At 47.8% G+C, this 24,362-nt stretch overlaps 1 protein-coding gene across 2 annotated transcripts; it reads left to right on the top strand.

Annotated features, from left to right (window-relative positions):
* The first annotated feature begins 1 nt into the window (after position 1).
* Positions 2-14,303, top strand: SNX5 (sorting nexin 5). 2 transcript variants are annotated; one of them, XM_068675763.1, is made up of 13 exons: positions 2-140; positions 6,075-6,179; positions 6,672-6,782; positions 7,236-7,357; positions 7,717-7,840; positions 8,450-8,545; positions 9,386-9,491; positions 9,577-9,652; positions 10,481-10,520; positions 10,607-10,693; positions 11,764-11,923; positions 12,655-12,740; positions 13,749-14,303. In XM_068675763.1, exons 1-13 carry the CDS (start codon positions 108-110, stop codon positions 13,794-13,796), a joined length of 1,194 nt encoding a protein of 397 aa, XP_068531864.1. In that variant the 5' UTR covers positions 2-107; the 3' UTR covers positions 13,797-14,303. The 2 variants fall into 2 exon arrangements, with proteins under 2 accessions (XP_068531864.1, XP_068531865.1); XM_068675764.1 differs by lacking the exon at positions 2-140 and adding an exon at positions 4,350-4,374.
* Positions 14,304-24,362: the final 10,059 nt, after the last annotated feature.

Raw genomic sequence — 24,362 nt, 5'->3', positions numbered from 1 at the left:
GGGCCGCCGGGAGGGAGGGGGGCGGTGGCGGTGATGGCGGCGTGAGGCGGCTCCGCCCCGGGCTATATCAGGCGCGGCGGGGCGGGGGGCGGGCGGCTGCCGGCGACATGGCCCTGCTCCGGGAGGACGCGCAGAGCAAGGTGAGGGCTGCCCGGCTGCTGCCCAGGCTCGGAGGGGCAGCGGGGAGCCGCCTGGCTCAGTGTTATGCCCGGGCTGGGTGTGCCGGGGGGCGGCTGGTGCGGGGGGCGTGGGGGCTGCCTCCTCCTCCGAGCTCCCCCCAGCCCTGTGGGGGTGTCTCGGGAGGAGCAGAGCGGGGTTGGGCGTTTCGTGTTGTGTGGGTGTCCGCTTTGGGCTGCGAATGAGTCAGGGCTTCCCCCTCCTGATCCGCCTGGAAGTTGGTTTTTGGGGAAATATCCGCGCTCGCACCTCTTGCTGCTCCGCGTTAAACTTAGCAACGAGTCAAACATCTCTAACGTGAGGATAGCGAGCCAAAAAGCCTCGCTGTGGGGTTGTGTCAGCGGGTGGGGAGGTGAAATGCCCGCTGCCTCACAGCACCTGGTGCCTTTGGTCCTGTGCTTCCCTCATCGCTATGGGGGAAGGGGAAGGGGGAGGCGGCTGCCGAGGGTCCGGGAGCTTGAACCCGGGCAGAAAGCAGGCAAAAATTAACCAGGTTGGAGAGGCAGGGGGGCTGCCGGGGGGTTTGGGCAGCTGGGAGGGGGGATAGGAGGGCTGCTGTCTTCTCCACTCCTGTTTGCTCAAGGAAAGGGCAGCGCGGAGCGGGTGTGTGGCACCCAGATAAAAACCGGGCTGGCTGCGAGGGAAGCTTCGCGAGGTGTTAACCTTGAGTGGGAAGCGCTGGGAGGTGTCAACTGGGAGCTGACCCTGAGCTGGGCAGGCTGGGGAGGGCCGGGAGACGTGGGAAAAGGGAGGGAGGGAGGGGAGGATAAGGGGGGACTGGAGGTGCGGTGGGAAAGGCAGCGTGTGGGGAGGGAAAGGCTCTAAGTGAATCCCACTAAGTGAAGGAGTGGGATTGCCCAGCTTGTGTGAACATACCCGTGTTTCCTAATGTTGCTGTATTGATTACTGAAGTGCAGGCTTGAGCTTTATGAATACTTATCCAGATCAAAATGGTGACACTAGGTATTGTAGCAGCTCTTCCAAAAATAAAAATAAAATAAAAAAATGAAATGCGATGTTGTGGCCAGGGTCTGTCTGTTATCACTTCCTAACAGCAGTTCTCAGTGCCAGGCAGCTTCTTCTGGGTGCTCTGGGAAGAGTGAGGCCTCTCAGCTCTTGCTTCTGCTCCACAAGGGAGCTGCTGCATGGGAGCAAAAGAAAAAGCTCATTCCGAGATAAACTGCTAGCAAGGTGAATCCTACCGGACAGGATAATGTACTACCCAGGACATAAACCTCTGTAAAGCTGGCCCAGCAGCATGGACTAATGGTGAAATTTCAGATCCAAGAGAGCTGGAGAATGCATGGTGGGGCTGTGTCGCACAGTCCCTTCTGCCAGCCCTGGCCTCGCTGCAGGAGGCCACTAAAACATCCCTGTAAGTGCTGAACACGGCTTAGGGGCTTGCTTCTGTTGCACAGTTTCCATCGTAGCTGGGCATACGTCGTGTTACAGATGAAATAAGGGCTTTCACTTGAAATACGGGATCCTTGAATGCTGCCAGCCCCGTCCCTCTGTAGGTGTGTGACCGCTTGCTTTCTGCAGAGTGAAGCTGAGATCCCTGTGGCAGAGCAGAGTGCTCGGGCCTGCTCGTTGCACAACCACTCGCAACAGGTGCTGTGGCCGTAGACCTTGCCTCCTGCTCACTTGGCAGGCACCCTGTGTGGTGAGGAACAGCATCTCAGCACGGCTAAACCAAGCTGCTGTTTGTCTTACAACCAAGACTAAGAAGGCATAATGAAACCAGTGCATCCCCGCAGTTCTGCCGTCCAAAATCACCAAACTGGGGTCTGCTGTAACATCAGTAGTGATGTGAGGAGTGCGTGTGAGAAGGCTGGTTCAGTTTTCCTGGTGATGTGTAATCTCTTCTACTTCAGGACTGTTTCAACTAAATATCAGAGAGCTAACAGCAGGTATATCATAAAGGCTCCAAAATCAAAGCTTTTCATCTCCTGTACTAGCTCCTTGCTGCTCTAGGAACGCAGGGTACTTTCAGGCATACTTTTACTGCCGTGATTAAGGGGAAACTTCAGTTCCGTGTGCTGAATATGACTGAAATGTAATTCTAGCAACTAATGCCTCTGAAATGTGCTGTCTGGATACTCTGAAAGGCTGCTGGTTAGCTTCTGGGCGTTGAAACGAGGCACTCTGGAGCTGAAAGGTCTGTATGAACTTCCAGAAAGCATCACGATCTTCTAGTGCTCTCTGGAGAGCACTTACGCTGGTTTAATTAGACTGCTCTCTAAAAACTAATGGATGCTGGGTAGTGTCAGATGTAATTACTGCTGACGTCTTATTTGTGGCTGCTTGAGTGGCAGCAGGGAGGCGAGCAGCGAAAGGGTGCTTGGTTAGAAGGTAGCTGATAATGCATAGAAAGAATAAGAAATAAGTTCCTTGCTCCTTCTGGGAGCCCAGTTTTGTTGGAAACCCCTGGATTAAATGGGTTTTGAGGATGAATATGGGTTGAATATGGGTTCCTACGTCACTAGTGGCTGGATGCTGTGTCACAGCTGCTTGCACTGGCAGATTCTGTTCTTAGAATGGAGAAGTGACGTGGCCATCTAAAGAAACTTGTTCAGGTTGAAGCCTGAGGAGCTGATGGTCAGTGCTGGATTGTGTTTAGGTGGTCTGACTTCTTTTTTTATTGTCTTTAAGCAATGGCAACAAACAGCTGTTGTAAAACTCGGCCTGGGTTGGCTGGAGTAGTGCTGTCCCTGCTGTCTCTTCTCTTGGGCTCCTCGAGGAGGTGACTATCATAGTGCTAGAACATCTGGGTTGTCGTGGAGCTGGAAGCCATCGATATGATGGTTCTGTTGCTCTGGAGAGCTCTGCTTGGTGTCCTGCTCTAATTTCTGGGTCAGGTTAAGCAGGAGTCACAGTGGACAGCCTGAACAGGGAAGAGTTTTTCCCCTGAATCCTCAAGAAAGCCAAAGGATCCCAATACAAGTCACTAAAGAGGCACAAGCCCAGAATTTGAAAGCATCAGAGCAGCTGCGACAACTGCTGTGGGTGTTGCAAACCAGAAGCCTCCGGAGCCTTTCTGAGGAAGGGAAACGAGAGGTGAAAGTGGGGGCACTGTGTGGGGATTGGGGAACTGCTCAGGTTTCTAACCCAATCTGCGGGGCTGCCATCCCTGCAGTGTGTGAGGCACGCTGTCACCTCTGCTGAGCTCTGGGTATGGCTGAATTTGGGGAGCTCAGCTGGGGTGGCTCCCTGGGAAGGCCTTGGGCAGGAAAACCAGCCTGGGGCCTGCGGATGAAAGGAGGCTTGGCAAAGCCTCCGTGTGACTGTGAGCGAGTTGTGTCTCATTCCTGCATGTGGGGTGGGTGTAGAAGGAATGGGGTAAAGCATCCTTGGAGGGTGAGCTGCTGGTGCGGAGCATCTGCTCGGGGTGCTTGCTGGGTGAGCGCCTCGTGGAGCTGGGACCTGGAGGGGGCTTCTTGCTCCTGGTTTGCTGGAGAAATGCTGCCCCAGCGCTTCCTGCCGGGCAGCAAAGCCCTCTGCCCCGAGGTTGGGCAGTGTGAATGCTCTCTTTGTAGTTTGGGCCTTTCTGCCATGGCTGTGTAATCCGAAAGGTCCCTGGCCTGCAGTGACCTTTGCAGGATGGAGTAGGCCAGTGGTTTTCTGCTCCTCAGCTTCACGTTACTGAAGGGCCTGAGGCTGAGACTCCTTAGGGGCAGAGTTGATGATCCCGTGCTCTTTTCCAGAAGTGATACTCTTGCTGTTTCAGCCTGCAGTGGTCTATAAGCATAAACTGGGCCTTGTAGGTTCACAGCAGATGTAATGGCACACGCTGCTTTGACCTGGCGAAGCACTACCACCCCGTGTCCATACGTCCCCACCTCCTGTGCAGGCAGCTACTCGGCACGGAGGGGGGTGAGGACAGCATCTCACCACGGGTTACTTTCTCTACAGCACTTAAGAAGAAAGCCCACAACTTCGGGACTGGATGATTTGTGTAATCCTTCCCGTAGTTTAGCTGAGGGGAAGCAGTTTCCTTTGGCTTATCGTGCTTTTCCCAGACTCAGCAGTTTGTATTGTTAGCTCTGCTGATCCTGTTTGGACAGTGAAGATAAGTAAGCAGGATGCAAAACACCGAGTGGAAGGGGCTGCAGCTCATAGTCCTGCTGTGGTGTAGCAGGACGTGCTCTGGAAGCTCAGCGCCCTCCCGAACCCCAGCGAGCAGCTGGGATGCAGCAGGTAGGAATCTTCTTACCATGGCTGGGGTATCCCTCGCTCAGGCGTGAGGAGCTGAGGATAACAGGAACCGCTGGTGACAGCCAGAGCCAGCCAGCGGCAGGCTGGGTGGAGGCAAAAGGAGGCAAAAACCATCCCGTGAGAGGCTCAGCAGCCCAATGTCTGCGTGCTCTGCAGGCTGGCAGCGAGGTTTCTTGCCTGCTGCTCCGGCTTGCAGGTCCCAGATGGCCAGACCCGGGGGAGGGAGCCTCTGAAGCTTTTTGGAAGTGACACCTCACCTTAAAAAGGGCAGCCTCTCAACAGCTCTTCTGCGGCTTTACAGGAGCTTAAAGCGGCATCCGAGCCATCTGTAACGTGAGGGGGTTGCTCAGATGCTGGGCTCGGTGCTGTGTTTTGTGGCTGGCAGGTGGTACTTGCAGGCGCCTGCAAGTACCTTTTTGTGTGGCAAAACAGCATCAGTCCCATCCCAGCTCTCTGCCTTTCCTCATAATTCATTCTAAATTCTCCCTAAAGGACAGCCCTGGGGTTTGGCCCAGCTCTGACAGCTGCTCCTCAGCACGCTTCCCCCGTTGTGATCCCTGGCAGTTCCTCCCTTGAGCAGAAAATAAGAGTGGTGTGTTAGTGCTGAAGGAAGAGCCTCTGGAAAGACGAGTCCCATGGCAGAGGAAGGCACCGTATGGTGGTAGGCTGGGCTTCTTGAAGAAATAAGTTCCCTCCTGCTAAGGAAGGCGCTGGCCTCAGTCACTGGAGGTAAATCTGGTCTCTGTCGAAGCTGGTGTGCTCTAGGGCCTCCTGCAGACGGTGTACTTGCAGCCCAGCCTCACAGCGTGCTCTGAAACCTCTTCCAGGCTGCTCTGAGTAGAAGCAAATAGCATTAAAATGTTGCCAGGCCCAAAGCTCTGTCTAGAGAAGATAAGACCTGAATTTAGCAGGGGGAAGGAGGCTCGTGGCTGCAAGCATAAATAGCTTTTGTAGAGCCAAGTTCAGGTATCGTTGTATCTAGTTTTTATTCTAGCTTATTGGGGCTTTTTTAAAGTGTGCATTCTAGCAGCAATTAATAATGTGATGCTGGGTATTTTGAGAGTCAGTTAATGCAGATGTGGTGTTAGTGCCCTGGTGTTCTTGGGGTTTGGTGCTCTTTTTAGCAAGCAGTTGGACCTGAGGCTCATCTGGGACTCGGGCACCCAGCCTGTGGCTTGCACTTTGCAACAGATAAAATCACTTAATTCTTCTCGTGCCAGACTACAGCAGCTGCCTGATGTAAGGGTGAGGAAACAGATCACAAGACTAGGCTATTAAGCCTGGGATAACTAAGAGAATATTATTAGGGTTGTTACTCTCTTCAAAATGGCATAGTAGGCTTTGGCTTGCTGTGCTCCAAGTAAAGAAGCTGGAGAAGTGCTGTAAGGAGGATGCTTCCTCCTAGAAATATTCCACAAATACCCCTAGTGTGATCTCTAACAATTGGTTCTGCAGACCTTAAGCTGCAAGCCTTTAAGCTTTTTTTTCCTTTCATGTGTTTGGAAGGGAAGGCTTGTTGCAGTGCTGTGCAGGCTGTGTCAAGGCTGTCATATTCCTGTGTGTACTGCTCCTGGAGGCAGCAGTCCAGTGCAACATGGTTCTTGCTGGCAATGATGAGCAGTCTGGCTTTGTTAAATCTGCTTGATGCTTAACCAGGGCTTTTTCTGTGAAATCTGTTACAGCTGAGGTCCGTGTCTGTAGACCTGAATGTTGATCCTTCTCTTCAAATTGACATACCGGATGCCCTGAGTGAAAAGGACAGAGTGAAGTTCACGGTACATACTAAGGTAAGAAGATCGTGGGGTATGAAGTGGACTCTGTAAATATGCTGCAAATGCTGTTTGTAACACACATACCTGCAAGGATGGGCTTGGCCATGAGGAAAATCTCATTAGATGGAGTTCTTCCACTTAAAGGTGGCCTGAGGCTAAAAAGGCAGAAACTTTAAGTTTCCTAAAACTTGAATGCTCTGTTTAGAGACAAGGTAACCGATACGCTAGGTTGGCTTTCCCAAGAAACTAGCCTGAGATCAGAAGGCTGGGGGGTGGGGAAGCCAGCCACTGTGGAACTTCACAAAATAAACTGTGTTAACGCTGTTCTGCAGCAGCGCCTGTTCTTTAAATAGTGTCCTTAGTAGTAAGACTCACTCGAGTGCCAGCTCAGCTAAAAGAGTAGGCGAGGCTCTTAGTAGGCAAAATAGCTTCCTTTGGAAGTCGACAGAACTGTTTCTAAAAGCACTAATTTACAAAACAGTAGGCCTTCTATATCTTCTCTTCCAGACTACGCTGCCAGCTTTTCAAAGCTCTGAGTTTTCAGTTACAAGGCAGCACGAAGACTTTGTGTGGCTGCACGATACGCTCACTGAAACTGAGGAATATGCCGGCCTCATTGTAAGTACTTCCTGAAAATGCGCTTCTAAACAAAATGCTACGGTGATTTCGTATGGAAACTAGTAAAGACACGAAGTTTGCTTTACCATTGTTATGAGTTTCATGACTCGGGTAGTCCCTATGGTATCTGCCTGTTGATGACACTGGGTTGCTCTATTAAATAGTCTCTTTTGTCAGGATTATTCAGCTGCCACAGGAGCCTCTGGCTAGTGGGTGGAGAGTAGAGGCTGTTCCTCTTATATTCCTTTTGGAAGGGCTGGTTTGCTTCAGGGGTAGCACAGAGCTGGGAGGGGCAATCAAGGACCTAGACACCAACTTTCCTTGAGGCTTCCTGGGTCCAGAACCTTCCTGGCTTGGTATGACCATGAGAAAGAGCCTCTCCACAGAAGGCTAGAAGTAATTTTGGGTAACTTATGATTGCTACCATCTATCACTAACCAATTCCTTGCCTAGATACCTCCCGCACCTTCAAAGCCGGACTTTGATGGTCCCAGAGAGAAGATGCAGAAACTAGGAGAAGGGGAAGTGTCTATGACAAAAGAGGAGTTTGCCAAAATGAAGCAAGAACTGGAAGCGTAAGTAGAATTGAGTCTACTGCTGAAGGCTGAATGTAAATAAGTCTCCTGGGAGAGCAACATATTTGTTGGTAGCTGATGTTGAGTGTCTCTGTTTTGAAGAGGGTCTGCTGCTGCTGCCTGGTATTTTGTTAAAAAAAAATAAAAAAAATCACTGGAACTGGGGAGTAGTCCAAAGCTTTGCTCAAACTGGAAAACTTCCTCAAATGAAAGATTGAAAATGGCTTCTCTCTCTCTATAGAGAAGCTCTGTCACTACTTCAGAAACACACTGAATATTTTTCCTGGAAAAACATAATGCAATTACTTGCCCAATGAAATGGGTAGTACAGAAGGGATCTGTGGTTTTTTTCCTTTCAGTGAATACCTTGCTGTCTTCAAGAAGACTGTATCATCACATGAGATCTTCCTTCAGAGGATTTCTTCTCACCCTGTGCTCAGCAAAGATCGCAATTTTCATGTTTTCCTGGAGTATGACCAGGATGTAAGTCACTCTTTCCTTTCCATGTGAGGCAAGGTGTTAAAGTGCTATCCCTCTCCTAGGCAGTTAAAATGTAATGTAAATCAACACAGTGTCAGCAAGCAGATATTGCCTGTACTTCTGTGAGATGATGAAAAGGTGAAGACCTGTCTTTAGACCTTCTGCCATAAATCTCATAGCATTTCTTAATCCTACTCAAGTTGGTTAGGAAGCCAATTTGGTGTGTCGTGGGATCTTAGGAACAAGCACGGTTCAGGTGTGCCTTTATGTGTGCCTCATGGTCCTTAAAATGGAAGTGTATTGAAGTTAATACCACATGTTTTGTTGCCTCAGTATCAGTGGTGGATGCTGGTCCAGGAAATGTAAGGAGAAACCAAACTGTTCCTGGGAATGGGAAAAATCTCTGGCACAGAATAGTTGAACTTCTAGTAAAGCCATTTGTTACACGAACAATCCATTGTACAACTTAGAGGGGTGGTCTTGGAGAGCTTGTAAATCAGGCTGCTTTATCATGTGCTAGATAGAAATTAGATTACTACTCTGCTAATGTTTAAAATAGTCACTTTTCCCCTGTTGGATGACATTGAAGCTGTCTTGGCCTCTCTATTCTAGCTGAGTGTTCGAAGGAAAAACACAAAAGAGATGTTTGGTGGCTTTCTAAAAAGTGTGGTAAAGAGTGCTGATGAAGTTCTCTTCTCTGGAGTCAAGGTAAGGTTTTCCTCCTGGTCACCTTACTCTTGATTGCTTCTTGCTTCCTTCTTCAGGGAAGTTGGTTATCTGCTTTGGGCTGGCTTGGTGTGTGAGGCTTGGAGATGCTATGCTAACTTTGGACAGCAGTGTGGAGTAGCCTATATTCTGACTACTTTATTTGAAAAATAAAAGGACATTGAGGCTATAGACTGTTTGAAAATTCAAGTATATTTCAAGTATCTGATGCACAAGAGTTGCCTGAACATGTGATACTGGTGGGGAGGAAGGAATTATACCTTCAGCAAATATATTTTTGGCTACTTCAGGGTCTGAATAAACATGATTTACAGGTTTTTGCTTGTACTAGTTAAGATCAAATACCAAAGACTCCTGTAAGTGGTCCAGCTTCAGCTTTTCTACCCTGTTGCCATGGCAGTTCTTCCTCATAGACTTGCTGTCTGAAAGGCAATGTCATAAAACATTACAGTACGTGTGTTTTGTATAGGTGTGAAACAGGCTTGTAAACTGTTTAGTGTTCATCTACCATGCAGTGGCAGGCCTGGGAATCAAAATTCCAACAGCTTTGAGGGCTCTCTGATAACTTACTGGTTACTTCAGACAGCCTGCAGCACTGAATAGTTGAGTGTCAAATCCATCTTCACTTCACTGTGAAGAAGGAACTGAACAAATGGTTTGGAAATCCTCAGTGTTTTTTTTTGTGAACTCTGCTTTTCAATAGTGAGTGACAAGCATAATCTTCAGGTGGCTAAAGTTCTTTGTTTGGACCCTTCCCTAAAAAGGGAAGAGCCTGTGTTGTGTGGTGAAGTAACTGACTTAACAGGTTATACTCTCTTTCAGGAAGTAGATGACTTTTTTGAGCAAGAGAAGACTTTTCTTGTAAACTACTACAACAGAATCAAGGATGCATGTGCAAAAGCAGATAAGATGACAAGATCTCATAAAAGTGAATCTTTTCAAAGACCTTTCTAAAGACCTGCAGTCTTGCTGAGTGATTTTTGTAGCCTGAAAGCCTTGTCTTGTTCTTGCAGATGTTGCAGATGACTATATTTATACTTCAGCTTGCTTGAACAGCCTGGCATTAGAAGAACCTACAGTTATCAAAAAGTAAGCAACACTAACTATTCATAAACATTCTGAGTCCAGGTATTTTATGCTTTCAGAAAATCAAGGGGAGTGAGTCATAGCTGGTTTCAGTTTCTTGAACTGCATGCAAGTGGCATTGAAACTCTTCCCTTTTATGTTCCTGGTGTGACATTTCTAAAACTATCAATTGCATTGGACTCTCAGATTAGCTGATCTCTTGCCAGTTGTGCAGTAGAGCTGAATTGTACTGCTCAAAGCTCCTTCTAAATAGCTAAATAGAAGTCTCCCTGAATGTTGTTCAGGTCACAAACTTCTGGAGAACATATGAGAAGTTAAGGGGTTATGCACCTGTGTTCTAATGTGCTGTTAAATACATCTATAGCTTATACTAAGCCTGTATCATCTTCTGGACCTCAGAGGTTCCAAAATAGTTGTTTTTTCCAACTTATGGAAACCTGGTCATTTTAAGAGGTAAATACTCTTTAATAACTTTGCTATCAATTTGATGAAACCTTGTTAATACAGTTAACAGCTGAATAAACAAAATGATCCATCAGTCTTGGGGAGTAGCAGTGGGGAAATTCTGTACAGTATCTTCATACTGCTTATTGTTGCTATTCTTAATGGTGTCCAGCTGCTTATCTCTACTGGTCTGTTAGGCTGGAATCCAGCACCTCTGGCATTAAACCTTTTGTCTAGGACTGTGCCTAGACCTTCTTTCAAAGCTCTTGTCTGGATATGTGTAGGAACAAACTCTAGCCTTCAGCTTTTTGGTTTCATGATAATTGATTTTGGCATTTTATGCACTAAGATATCTAACATTCACTTGCAATTTTCTTCTTCCCCAAGGTATCTCTTGAAAGTTGCTGAGCTCTTTGAGAAACTCAGGGTAAGAGAAGTCTTGGAAAAATTAAATCTGTATATGTGGGTGATGCTGTGTCCTGTTACATACAAACTATATCATCTCTTCTGCAGAAAGTGGAGAGTAGAGTTTCTTCAGATGAAGACTTAAAGCTCTCTGAACTGTTGAGATACTACATGCTCAATATAGAAGCTGCTAAGGTGAGAAATGTTTTCTTTTTTAAGCTTAGTTTTATTATGGGAATTGTGACCCACTCTTATTTGTGCTTGAAGAAGACGGGAAGGTGAACCCTTGTCTTGCTTAAGCAATCTGGTACAGCTGGATGACAGCAGGATATAGAAGCCATGCATTGGCTAGCTGCGGTCCAGTCCCTTACTGCACTAAGGGTGCAGATCTCTGACCGGTTTCTCTTTGGCATGTAGAGGAAAAGAACTCATTGGATTCCTGCAAGTTAGAGCCAGCTGAGTTTGCAGTAGTGTTCTGGCACATCCATTGCGTAAGTTCTCATGACACATACTGATGACTATAGCACTTGGGATTTACTGAACGGTTTCTGATTAGTCCTTGTATGTGGACACATGATAACGTGAAAGCAACCGGAGTTAGGAATTCTATCAGTCCTGCCTGGTAGACTGATGTGACTGCAAAACACTTGCCAGTAACAAATATTTGGTTTGGCAAGGGTGTGAATATGCTGAGGAATGGTACCTGGATATATTCTGACAGACCTCTCCTTCCAGTGCCATCGCCAGTGTCACATACCCTGGGGCATCCAGTACAGGCTGTGTGTGTGTGATGTACTGCTCCAAGTACTAAGACTATTCTGCTGCTAGATTAGAAAGGAATCGGCACTGAGACCTGTGCTGCTGCTCATGTCTAGGTTAGTACAGTGCTTCAGTCAAATTGCCAACTCTCCAAGGAATGAAATGCACTCTATGCCCTGCTGGAAGCAGACTGAGGGAATTCAAAAAGTGCTATTACTACTTGGTGGGAAGGCTCACCTTATAGAAGGATGAAGCTACTTTCAGGGAAGAAGTGGTGACTACAATAGCCCTCAAACTTCCTTGATTAAGGCACAAGTGACTGTCCTGAACATGTGTACTGGTGAAAGGCTTTTCTTGCTGTGCTAAGAATACAGCAGGTTATAACAGCTTCTTAGAGAAAGCATAATCTGGTGCTGAAAGAAGTGATATCTCCTGCTAAAGGATTTATAACTGCAGTTTGGGCAATAGTCTTCTTAAGGCTTTGCATTATTCCTGTCTACTTCCAGGATCTTCTGTACAGACGTACAAGGGCTCTTGTCAATTATGAAAATTCAAACAAAGCTCTAGACAAAGCCAGGCTAAAGAGCAAGGACGTCAGGCTGGCGGAGGAACATCAGCAGGACTGTTGTCAGAAGTTTGAAAAGATTTCAGAATCTGCAAAACAAGGTAAAACAGGCTTTGCTGTATTTCTCCTGAAGGGAGACTCTGATGCGGCCCAGGTCTCCATCTGATCTTCAGCAACCAAAGTGAAGCAAGTGGTCCATACATACCAGGGACAGTGTAAATGCCTGTGAAAGTTGATGCAACTCAATCTTTTGAAGAACGATTGCCTGAAGCTGATCAATGTCAGTACTAAACCAATCTCAAGTATAAGCCCCTGCTTGCTTTGTATTTTGAACTCGTCAGCCTGCATCTGAGTATAACAACTCAGGCTCCTGATTTTCTCAAATAGAACTGTGCAAGTAGGTTTTTCAGCTGTACTGGGACAGAGCAGTGCCTGATACCAAGTCTCACGCTGCTTTTTAGTGGATGTCTTCGGCCAATATAAAATAGAGGAGATGTACCTTTATGGTATACACTGCTGCTCCCTTCCTATTCCCAGTTTTTAAATGCTCCAGTTTCTCTCAGAACTTGTGTGGCCTACTCCTGTTTAATTCCTGTTGTCTTCCCATAAAACCTTCCTGTCTTACCAGAGAAATAACTATATTGTCTAGTAAAACAGCAGCGTTGTGTGATGGAATGCATCTTCTGGCTAGAAATGAGACTAAACCCTTCAATCTCTTTGTGGTCAAATGCTGTAACTAGAGCTGTATACTATGAAACAAAGGGCATTACTGAAACTTTAGTCACTACTCTGTACATCTGTCTTACCTGTGCTTATTCTTTCTTCCCTACAGAATTGATGAGCTTCAAACAGAAGAGAATAGCAGCCTTCCGCAAAAACCTAATTGAAATGGCAGAACTGGAAATAAAACATGCAAAGGTGTGTTCTTTGGAATTTGACATATGTAGCTTGAAGAAAGTGGCTAATGTTTAACTTAGAGGACTTGCTGGGTTTTCTTTAAGGCTAGGAAGTCTAAAAAGGAATAGGCAGGTGCTCTGGCTGAGATCTGAAGGGGGGGGGAAGAAAGGAATTGAAGGCTTGTGCATACAATGAACAAGTGCTGGCAGTCTTACCTGTCTCATACAGTCCGTTTTCAGCCTGTCACTCCTAGGACATTGGCCTATTGTGCTGTAAGTAAGAAGTCTGTTTTGCAGGTAGTAGGCAATATCATCTCCCTTATCTACAGGCATCACAGGAAGTTGCTTCATCTTATGGAATTTCCTCACTGAATTCAGGAGGGGGTCAGCTACTGTCTGTGTTCAAGTGCTGTGAGCATGTTTTGCAGCCTGTGAGCTAGCTGTCAGCCCTTCTTACCTAGCTTATTGGTGAAGGGAGACACTGGCTTGCGGGTCTGTCATGAGGCCTCTGTCAAGGTGTGCTGAGCCTGCTTGAAGTAGGATGAGGAGGCCACACTATTGTCAGCTTAAGCTAGGAAAGTACATGCTGGTTGCTCTCTGTGCTAAGTTAGCAGAACCTACAAAGTGGGAAGCCTCAGGAAGAGGTAACCCCAGCCTCTCTGAGCAAGGAGAACTTAACTTTCTACTTCCTGATTGCCCTGAACTTCACCACAGGTAGCTATTTCAGTGCTGTGCTTGAATGTGACACAGGAAAGGCTCAGTTTGGCCCACTGAAGTTTACTGCTTTCCTAGTCTCCTGCTCCTCTCTTCCCACGAAGTCACAGTTGCAGGCCTGCAGGGAGGGGCAGATAGCAGACTGATCTGTTTGACACATTGCCTGAGTACTTGTTCCTGCAATATAATCTCTTAGCACTGTGACAATCTACAAAATCCTGGGATGGACCTACTATTTTGAAAGCTCCTTCATTGTGGAAGGCAGGATTTAAACAATCAGTCATACTCATCTGAAACTAATTCTCTTCCTTTCCAGAACAATGTGTCTCTCCTGCAAAGCTGTATTGACTTGTTCAAGAACTAAGGCGCCTTACTCTGAAAATGTGAAGAAAAAGCATCAGTTGCACTCAATGGCCAAGGGGAACTTATTGGCTTAATTTCATTAGCTTAAAATAAATATTGTCACTGAGATTATGACTAATACCTAAATATATTGATAGTGATGCATTGAGTTGGTATAAATGAGAGCTGAAATGCGTATGAATTGTCTGGATGTAGCTAACATCCTGTTGGCTGATAACTCAAAATGAGTCAAATGTAAGAAATCAATTTGATGTTGACTGACTCTTTAGCAGAAAATGTTTTCTGAGAACTTTTTGTTTCAGCATCATAAAGTGATCTGTCATCATAGCCCTGATATATTTGAAACTTGCAAGTGGGAATGGCTTGTGTAGTAATTTTATAAAGTAAATATCTTAACATTCCACTTCCCAGACAGATTTCTACTACAGTATATTTTGAATTTCTATAAACACATTCAGTATTTGTACACTTGGATGATACAGCAAATAAAGATGTCTGATAAAAACAAGCTGTTGTGCTGTGGCAGGACTGTCACTTTACATCCCACACAAACGGGCTTCAAGTGCAGAATTACCAATTACCCCATTACTCATCACCTGGAGCTCTTCACTGAGAGCACTAGAGATTATATACAGTTGACTTGGTAGGATTGCTTTCAGAAGGAGTGTGACATGAAATGTGGGGACTTCAGGTCACGCTGCTGTCTGAGTAGCTCTCAGACTTCTAATTCCTCTATGCTATATGCCAAGAAAACTAATCCTTTCTAGAACAGAACAGTGTCTACATGGCTTGGATTCCTTCAGGCTATGTTAAAGCAGTTCGTACTTATCCATCTTGATACCTCCTGTTGGCAAGGGCTGCCCTTCCAGGAGTCTTGAAGTCCTCTATGTAAGCTCACCCTCTCTTTGTCTGGCTGGCCATGCAAAGCTTACATGGCCATAGTTTAGGCAACTTGGCCTATAAATTCCAAGGTCACCTTGCTACGTTTTGGCTGTCACATAGCATATGTGAAGATGAGTCAGCAAGCTCTACCCTTCCTGAGGTGGCTTTCTGTGGAGTGAACAGAGTATCTGAGCATTTTATTACTTATGTCTAAGATTTCTTATGTCTAACTTCCCCTTATGCACGAAGTAGGCTGTGTAGCTACCTCCTGAGCAGGCTGCCTGAAGCAGCTTCAGTAAGAGAAGCTCTGAGAAGGGGCTGCTCAGCAGCAGTATCTTATAATAATTGATCAGTAGTTTACTTTTCCATAACCTATTTCTTTAATTGAACCCCTATGGAAACTGTGCAGCTCTTGGTAGCCACAACATCCTGCAGTGGTCTAGATGAGAAATACCTGAACTCTGTCACCTTTTAACTTCATTTGGCAGGAACAGTTTCAGCTTATGGTTGATGAGATTTCTGGCATTCGTGTTCAACCCCTACCCAAATAGGTCACTTACAGCAGCAGTTACAAAAGCATGCTGCTTGTGGACATCTGGCCCTTTATAGGTAGGGTTGGTAGGTACCATTGCACAGGCACTACATTGCATATGACAAGGATAAACCACTTGTCCTGGTTAATTATTCCTCCCAAACTGGACAGTTCATGCTGACAAAGCTTTGACTTTTTCTAAAACTACACAGCCTTTCGCACTCACTTTGGCTGCTTCAGAGAGCAGGCTGGAGATGCTGGGCTTTGTTGGTATGCCAGCTGTGCCACAATGAACTTCTGCTCTGCTGTGGCTCACAAAAGCTGTGGTTGCTTCTTTCCCTTCTATAACTATTGCACATGCTATAGGGCAAGTAGTATCCCCTTCCTTATCATGCTTGGCGGTAACACGCTGTTTATATGGTGGATCTTCCTGAAACTAGCTGCAGTAGTTGGGTTATCTTTGTAAATTGAAGTCAGTAGCAAGGAGTGTATGGGTTTTATCAGTATTAATGTTGAATCTGAAGAATATACAATCCTGATGTTGTAGTTAGTTAAATCACAGTAACCCCAGGAATCCAGCTATGCAGTAGCCTTTGTCAGTGTCTCTGTTGCTTTAAAGGCAGCTGCTTTGTGTTAGCTGTGCCAGTAGAGTGCATCACAATCGTCTTCAGTGTCTGAAGCAAGTTGACTTGGAAAATACTGCTCACAGCACGGATCATGTTCCTGGAGGCCAGTGGGTGGCAGCCTGGGACAGCTGCTGGTAGCCACTAGCACCACGCTTGCTTTCAGTCCGAGCTGTGGTGAAATACTGGAAAGATGCTGCGTACCCTGGTTCCTTACCTGGCAGCTAGACTGATGTTGGTATTTAGGAAGTTGTCTGCATGTGTGAACAGTCCTGACTGCTGACTGTACTCTTACCCATCGCAGCTGTGAAGCAGTTTACGTTTACAGCCTCGTCACTGCTCTAGGAGTTGTGCTTCTTCACCAAAGCCCATCCGCAAGCTTCACTATTGTCGTGGTTATTGTGGTACGTGGCTTTTCGTGTAAAGTCAGAGGGAATGCTAACGTTTGATGAAGTTTACTCAGGCTTGTTAAACATCCAGCTCTGATTTTGACAGAGGCAGTCACTGCTATTACCTGGAGGTAGGAGATAGCACAGAGAAACTGCCCTCTGAGGGAGAGGGTGCTTCTGCTGGCGTGCAGCTTCTGGGCTACACGGGGTGTTGTAGGATACAGTGCTCCCTTCCACGCATGGTAAGTTTGGAGTCTGGCTTTTCCTTTTTTAAAAAAAAAAAACAGAAGATAGCTGGATGCAGAAGGCCATGGTCTTGGTATGGTGAGTTCGCAGCGGGTGAGACATTAAAATGAGAGCGTTTGGGGGATGGGTGAAATAGGTGTCAATTGTGCCCAGGGTGTAGGCAGCATCTGGGCATTGGAAAACTGCAGGTGGGAACCAACCTGGTCAAGTGTGATAAGCTGATAAATGTGTCCTGTTGCAGGAGATTGCTATTTCAAGCAGTGCAAGAAATGAGGAATTCAATAAAACAGCACTCTGTAGCCACAGAAAGGGTATGATTAAGGGTCAAGTGTGCTAAGAAAAAGAGCTGTTTTAGTATGATTTATGCAAGTACTAATGATTCTAGGGAGACACATCACATGCTAAGGCTGGTGAACCACAAAAAGAACAGTTCCCGTGCCTTTGGGATACAGAAAGCCCAGAGAAGCTGTGAGCATGGATTGTCTGTGCTAAGTTATTGCCCGTTTTGTGATGCTCACAGTGGTCCTGCAGCTGTGACTAGCTTCACGAGCCTGAGAAACTCTGTGAAACACCCTGGTCCTGGCTGGAGGGAGAAATTCAGCTGCAGTCTGAGTTGTCTTGGGACGATTACTGGTGTTTTAATTAGGTTTATCACCACTAGTTGTTGTTTTTTTTTTTTTTTTAATGTGCTCCTGATTTTTTTCAGTTCCTCTCCTCTCTGCTCTATTCTGTTTCTTCTTGATTCCGTGCACTTCAGGGGTGCTCTGCTCTGATCTGAGGCCCTGTCCTCCAGCAGCTTTGTAGCTTTGTGCTACGCTTTTGATAGCAGCAAACGTGAATTTCTCTACATGTGGAGCTGGGAAGATTCTCCTGGTAGGTATTAATAGCCTCTGGCACCTGCAGCCTCTCTTAAAAGACGGGGAGGAACAGCTTGCTTGCTTGTGCTGTGAAGCAGAGAGCTCTGCAGAGGTCCCATTCTGGAGTGTAGCTTTCAGTGCTCTCCTGCTATCCCAGCACTTGCTGCTGCATCTGAGCGAGCAGCTCTGAGTTATTTCAGCTCGTGCGCTTGAGAAACACCTGCGTCACCACTTGGTTACAGTGGAATAGCTGAACTGGCTTTGAAACGTGTCCATTTGCAGCTCGCTAGTCACCGGGGAATGAACACCAGCTCTGGTGATCCGTTTTAATCCCTCAGGTCATTGCCTGGTCCTGGCATTAGACCTGCAGCCCCCTGCTTTCTGGAAACGTGCTTTATCTGCTATCAAACACCGCCCAGTGGCTGAGCTCTGGCGTGGGCTCAGCCTTGCTTTCTGTTTACTTTTTATATTACGAAGCTGATGAGAAGGCCCAGCTGAGATCAGAGTCCATCTCAGCTGGGTTTTCGTGCTTGCGTGCTAAAAATAACCCCTGCTGGGACAGCCTTATAATTTGAACAGACCAGCCAGAACAGGACCCCTTTTGCAGGGGAGGGGATTCACGTAGAGCATGGAAAAGGTGACTGGCCTGTCATCCCACAGGGAACGTGCAGCACAGGCAGAAATTTAACTTGGATCTAAAATCCCGGTCCGGGGGCTCCCGCTGCCTCGATCTGCTGCTGCTGGAAGCGGCCAAAGGAGTTTGTGATTTCAGCCTGGCTGTCCCTTGGCTGCGCTTTACTGCTCTTCTGGGGAAACGTGGTGGCTGCTGGTGTGGCTGCTCCGTGTCCAGCCCAAACGCAGTGAAATGTGTCAGCTTAAGTGGCTTTTAGTGCTCTGTTCTGTGGGTCTGTTTTACTTGGCAGCGGCGTTGCAAGGTCACTTTTTGCAGGGAGGGCGGCGGAGTCCCAGGCACTTGGAAATGCATTGCAAGTACATGTACTTTGCTGCTGATACCTCAGCTCCTTGTCAGCACTGAAAGGCAGAGCGCAGCGGCCAGGTCGTGTGTGCTTACTGCTTATAACACCTTAACTTCTTTGGGTAAGGCTGTGGGATTGTCCCTGTCGGTTAAAGGGATTTTAATTAATTTTTTGTTCCTTTTATTTAGCGTTGCTTTGCTGTTCCTTACCAACTTCCCTAAGCCTGTTCTTTATGAAACGTGCCTCTGAGAGTCAGACTCACTGGTATAAAAGATGAGTGAAAAGTATTTTAAGGTTCCTTTTTGATGCTAGCCTACTGCCTGCTTTGAAACCAATTTACCACTTCACCGTGTCTGTTTTAGCTTGGATCGGGTTTGTTCTGACCAAAACCACCCAGGCATCTCACAGGTTTAGTCTGCACCTGTGGCTCAGCCCAAAAACTTACCTCAGGTTTGGCTTCATTTAGTCAGAGGCTCCCAGCTCTTTCCTAAGTACTCCTCCTTGAAGGTCTTGCTCAAAAAAAACCACCCGTCTTTAGGCATAAGAGGTTAATGAGCGAGTTAGCAGAGCTACGCTAGTAAAGTTGTCTAATTGAATCTGGACAGTGAAAGATGTAGTTTCATCACGAGCTTGCTGCCACTGAAAGGGGATGGCCTCGCTTCCCCTCCTGTTTTGTTCCTATTGCTTCCCTTGGGCTGGTCCTGATGTTCGTGTGGCCGCGTGCCAAGCTGATGTAACTCACTAAAATGGCATGAGATGGGCCAAAATGGAGGTGGGCCAAACCAAAGACGGGCCCGTCGCCAGCTCAGTGTACTGAGCCTGTGTTCCTGGAGCAGAGCAACACGCAGGCAGGCCGGGAGGGGATGTGAAGGGGAGACTTTGCAGGGAAGGCTTAGCTCAGCTCAGCTTTGAAACTGTTGGACCAGTGCTTCCTTTTCGGGAGGGAGTGACAATCCTTATTTCTAAACCTGCAGGGCGAAAACGTGGGTCACGTAACCCCAAGGCTGTCTGCACGATGGGGACTGACCCCAAATTGAGAATCGTGCCTTGTTAGCAAAGCCTTTGGAAGGTGGTTAGTCAGCTAGCTGGAGGTGATGGTGCCTTCTTTGGAAAGATTAGTTTCTGAAGTACTCCTAGGGACTGAGATCGGTTTCTGAAGTGCTGGTAGGGGTCAGGAATAGCTTCCCATGTGGGGGCAGTTGCAACACTGGAGATTTGCCCCATTCACGAGTGGATGTGGCAAACGCCAGCGAGCTGAAGCCCGGAGCGAACAGGCAGTGCCACTTTAAAATTTTTCATTCTGCTGTGGAGATTATTGGCACGGCCTCCTTCAGTAAATGCAAGGTTGTTGCCATGGAGGACAGGAAATCCCTCGTCTGCACAGAGAAGGAAAACATTGGAAACTGTCCTACTGTAAAGCACAGCTGCCTCTGTGCGGGGAGAGGGGTGCTTGCTAGCACGGGGTGTTTTCCAAAGGTCTCGGTTTTGTCTGCAGATCTCTGCACGTTTGCTCCGTCTTAGTGCACTTCGTGTGTGTTTGAAGAGGCGATGGACAAAGGAAGTGGGAGCAGCTGGTTAGGACTAGTCCTAAGTGCCCTGATTAATGTGAGAAGCAGAAGGGATTTTCTCTTGGGAGTAAGATATTTAGCAAATTTACACGATTTGCCTCTTTAAATCCACAGCTCCTCTTATTCCTTTTTTCCTCTACTGTTTGCAGAGGAAGGTCTCTGCATTTTCTTCCACTGGGTGCTTCCACTGCAGGCTCTGCGAGAGGACCCGGTTCCTGCAGGAGCTGAGACCAGCTAAGCCCGTGGAGCTAATTAGCTTCATCGAGCCATCGCTGTTAACTTCAAGTTTCGTAAAGGTTGGGGTACTTGGGTGCTGCCAGGTGCAACCACAATACCTGTGGCCAATATTTGTCTGTCTTTCCCACCGTCAGCCTCAGAGGCCAGACCAGCAGATTACCACTGATGCACACCAGTGGTTACTGATAATCTGCAGAGGGGCCACTGCATCAGGAGTTTCCCTGCCTTCAGAAACAGGTTTGTCTGTTCAGGTCTGGTTCTGTCCCATTGCTGTCCTGTCTGTCCACACTGTTGTAGTCCTGGGTTGTGGTAGGTGCTGAACAGAAGCAGGTAGAGAAAATCCTGCCTGACTCCTGGAGCTTTAACCTCTGCTTGGCAATGTTTTCTGGGCCAAATTTTTATGCTGACACTCACGAAGCTGAACTTGCTGTTGCGAGGCTCCAGAGGATACTCCTGCATTGTATCCTGTGGTGTTATACGAGGTGTCCTGGCTGGAGAGGAAAGGCAGCTTGTGCTTTTCAGCTCCTCAGTACACACCAGTCAGTGTTGACTTGTAACATGGTATGTTTAAATGAGCCGTGTGCTTCCTAATGCTGTATGCTGTTGAATCAGCTGCATTGCCTCTGGGTTATGTCTAGGGGGTTGCTCATAGGAATGATGTGGGTGAAGCCAAGCACCTTTGACAAGCAACGTGATGGGAACAGCATCAAAAACTCAGCAGGGCTCTGGTGGAGGGGTGAAACTCCCAGATCTTCCCTAAAGCGACTCCAGGATTTCCCTGGCAGCTGTTCCCGGACTTGCCACAGCCCAGCTTTTTTTGCAGTGCAGGATGATGCAATCCTAGTTCAAACAAGCCTCTTGCACGGTTTCTTCTCATATTGGGAGAGGAGGCTGGAGTGTCTTCTGATGTAACCTGGCATCACGTTGACTTGCACGGATGCAAGGCTGATTTACACCGATAGGGCTCCATGGCCGTGTTTGTCTAGCTCCGAACATGGTTGCTTTTGACGTCTGTCTGGAGTCAGTATGCAGTGACCCGATCCATGTCTTCCTTTTATGACTGACCACAAAGCATCACCACCTCCTTTCTATACCAGCCCTCCCTAGGTATATTTGCACAAGTCACGTCCCACCCTCTGTGCTGCTTTATTTTCCCATTGATAACTGACAGTGTGTTTATATGTCTTCACCTTGACCTGGTTCCTCTGCCCAGATGGGAGAGCAGGCTTTTTAGGCTTAGCTGAGGCCTGTGTATTTGCATCTATCTACTGCAGAAAGTTTCTTGCAACCCTGGGATGGCCTTCTAGGTCTGAGCTGGCACCATTTGGCCCGCTGGTGCAGGTCCTGGCTCAGTTTCTTTAAGGCTGTCTGATCCTTGTGGGATTTTGGCCCTATGCCCTGTGAAACATGCAAGGTGACTCAGAAGCTGGTCACTGACACTGACAAGATGACATGAAAAAACCTTGCCTGTCCCTTGTGTGTGCCAAGAGAAACAAAATGTAGGAATTCAAGGCAGCAAATGAAGACGGTGACAGTGTTATCTCCAGTTTGGCTGTCAGCGACAACTGTTCTGGCAACTGTGTGCTGCGTGGAGTCTGTCTGTTATTTTCTGGAGGGACCAGGCCATCCTTCAGTCAGAATAAGGGGGCAAAGGACCATGGATCTGGGGATAATCAATGAATTGTATGTCACATTAGACTTCAGGACAGTGTCTCCTCGTCCTGTAGCAAAGCTTGGCAAAAGCGCAGTCAGCATTAGCACAAAGCGTTACGTGGGGCCTGGATGCTGCAAGCGGCTCAAATTTGGGGCGAGGGGAAGAAGGAAAATGCAGTGTTTATTTGCTGTCCTTGGGACTGTGCATGTAATGTTTGCCTGCTTGAGTGAAATTGCAAGCTGGGGGATCTATTCTGAAGGAAGAAAGATGACGCTTGGCTGAAAAACTTTCCTGAGGCAGGGTAATTTAGTCTACAGAAACTGGTTAATCATAGGAGCTATGTGGTGTGCGAGTATGCAAACCCTGAACCACCACAGCTCCCTCAGTGCACACAACAACCAGGGGGAGGTACAATGAAAACAGGGAGTTCTCTGTGGGAGACAAGCATCCCTGTGTCTCAGTGGGGAAATCTTTGTAAATAAACCACCTGGCTGTGTTTGGTTACAGAGGAGCTAAAAAAGGAGCAAGGACGCTGAGGAGATGGACGCCCTGGCTGGTAGCAGATGAGAAATGGATTACTTCAGTGAAAGACGGAGGTAGCGACGGCTTCCTCCCCTCTTTCCTCCTTCACCCATGGCAGAAAGGATGTGGGAATCGTCTTATCTCATGTTAGTGTTGTGCTGTTGAATATTTCTGCTTGGTGTCTGGTGCCCCAGCAGCAGACGAGCTGCCTCCTTGCTCCTCTTGGCGCTCTGTCTGGTGCAACATGGAGCAGTGGCCCCAGCTCCCTCATGGGCCAAATGGACAAAGCACTTTGGGGGGAGCTGCAGGAGGTTCAAAGAAGGACCACTTCTTCTGAAAGCACAACACAGAAGGGGAAACGGGAGGCTTGAGGGCACCCCTGCCCTCTGTCGGCCCTGGTGTGCCGCTCTGTGCGTCAGCAGGGCCTGCCAAAGCTGGCAACCAAGCCTGGTTGCAGGACCATGTCTTAAGCCCCCTCCTATCAAAGAATTTAGGGGTGGCTGTCTCCATATCTGCGACCGCCTTGTTTGCTGAGCGTCCCCACAGCCCCACCACGGCCTGCGTCTCGGCTAGGCCTCCTGTCGGGCCGTGCGAGATGTGCTCTCGCCATCTGGTTTTTGTTGCCATGAATGAGTGAGGCCAGAAATCCGATATGTGAAAGCAATATCACGGCTGATTTCCTGGGCTGGTAAGTGGGGGAATTAGAGAAGTACTTTGGCGTGTTTCAGTGAGGTGCTTCTTGTAGCGTAGCGCGGGGCTTGGGGGACGAAAAAGCAGAAAGTGGAGGGCGATCAGCTGCGACAAGGACACCGCAGCAGGTGGGCGAAGGTTTTTAACGTGTTTCCATACTTCAAGGTCCTACTGTAAATTTGGGAGGAGTACGCTGCTTTGCCGAGGCAAGGCTGGATGAAATTCTCCCTGTTAAACATCAAAAGCCGGCTCTGCTTCCCTGGCCAACAGCTTGCTTCAGCCTTGGAAAAAAAAAAAAAAGAAAAACCCCAGGAAACTGGCCTGAGGCTTCAGATGTCTGCAAAGGTCAAATCAAAGAAGAATTTCTGCAAGAAAACCCGAGTGAAAGGGCATCCAGCCCTCACCCGCCCCCATCCCTCCCCCAGGGTGCTTGTCTTTAGGTCTCGAAATGGAGAAAGGAAGATGCAAGGCGGGCACATTTCTTCCAGTACGTATGCAGGAGTGTTTTGTGTCCCAGCTGGCTGGGTTTGGCCAAGTCCACGTATTATTAAACGACCTCCAGAGCAGGGCAGCCATGTTCCTGCTGCCTGCTGGAAATGCTGTCTGGCCCACGCTATCTAGAATCTGGGATATCTGCAGAACGAAGCGACTTGGCGTGAGCTCAAACCACACCAAGGATCTTCCTAACAGCCACATTTCCAGTTCCCAGCCATGTTTCCTGGTATGTTTAAGTACTTTATTCCTAGAACACTGAAACTGCCTCCTCCTCCCCTTGGTACAGCACAAGGCTGGTTTGTCCTTGCTGGTGCACACCAGGGCAGGGGGATGTCCCATCTCCAGGATGTGCTGGACAACAAGGACTGAACATATTGAAAGAGGGCATTTTTGGCATTTAGCACTGACCAGGAGGTGCTGGTGGTGTTCCCATGGTCGCTTCCCTCTCTCACCACAGTGCCAGCCCTCACTGTGGGCAGCAGGCTCGTCGTGGCAGCGATGCCTGGCATGGGGTGTTGTGGTGGTGATCCAGCTGGCGTGCTGGAGAGCCTCGTGGAGTCAGGCAGGTTAACACAATTGCTTCCCCCACCCTCAGCTGTGTCCATCGGCTTTCAACCAAATGCCTTGAAATCAGCCCAAGGAAGATGCTTTGCTGCCGAATCCAGGATTTGCCGGGTCTGTCTTGGGGTCAGGCACCCGCCACAGGTACCCTGGTATCTCCGTTGGCTGCTCAGCAGCACCCACAAGCACAATGTCTGGCAGAGCTCCCGCCTTCTCCTCGTCAGTAAATATTTGCATCCTTTCCTTGCCATCAGCAGCCTGGTGTTTGCGCAGGGAGAAGGTAACAGATGTTTGAAGAACTAATTTTCTGTGCAGCCTGTTCGCAGGAGCTGTG

The sequence above is a fragment of the Anas acuta genome, chromosome 3 (genome assembly GCF_963932015.1).
Source record: "Anas acuta chromosome 3, bAnaAcu1.1, whole genome shotgun sequence".
In the NCBI taxonomy this organism is placed as follows: Eukaryota; Metazoa; Chordata; class Aves; order Anseriformes; family Anatidae; genus Anas; species Anas acuta.
The sequence above is the reverse complement of the archived record's forward strand: the minus strand, read 5'-3'. Positions and strand labels throughout refer to the sequence as shown.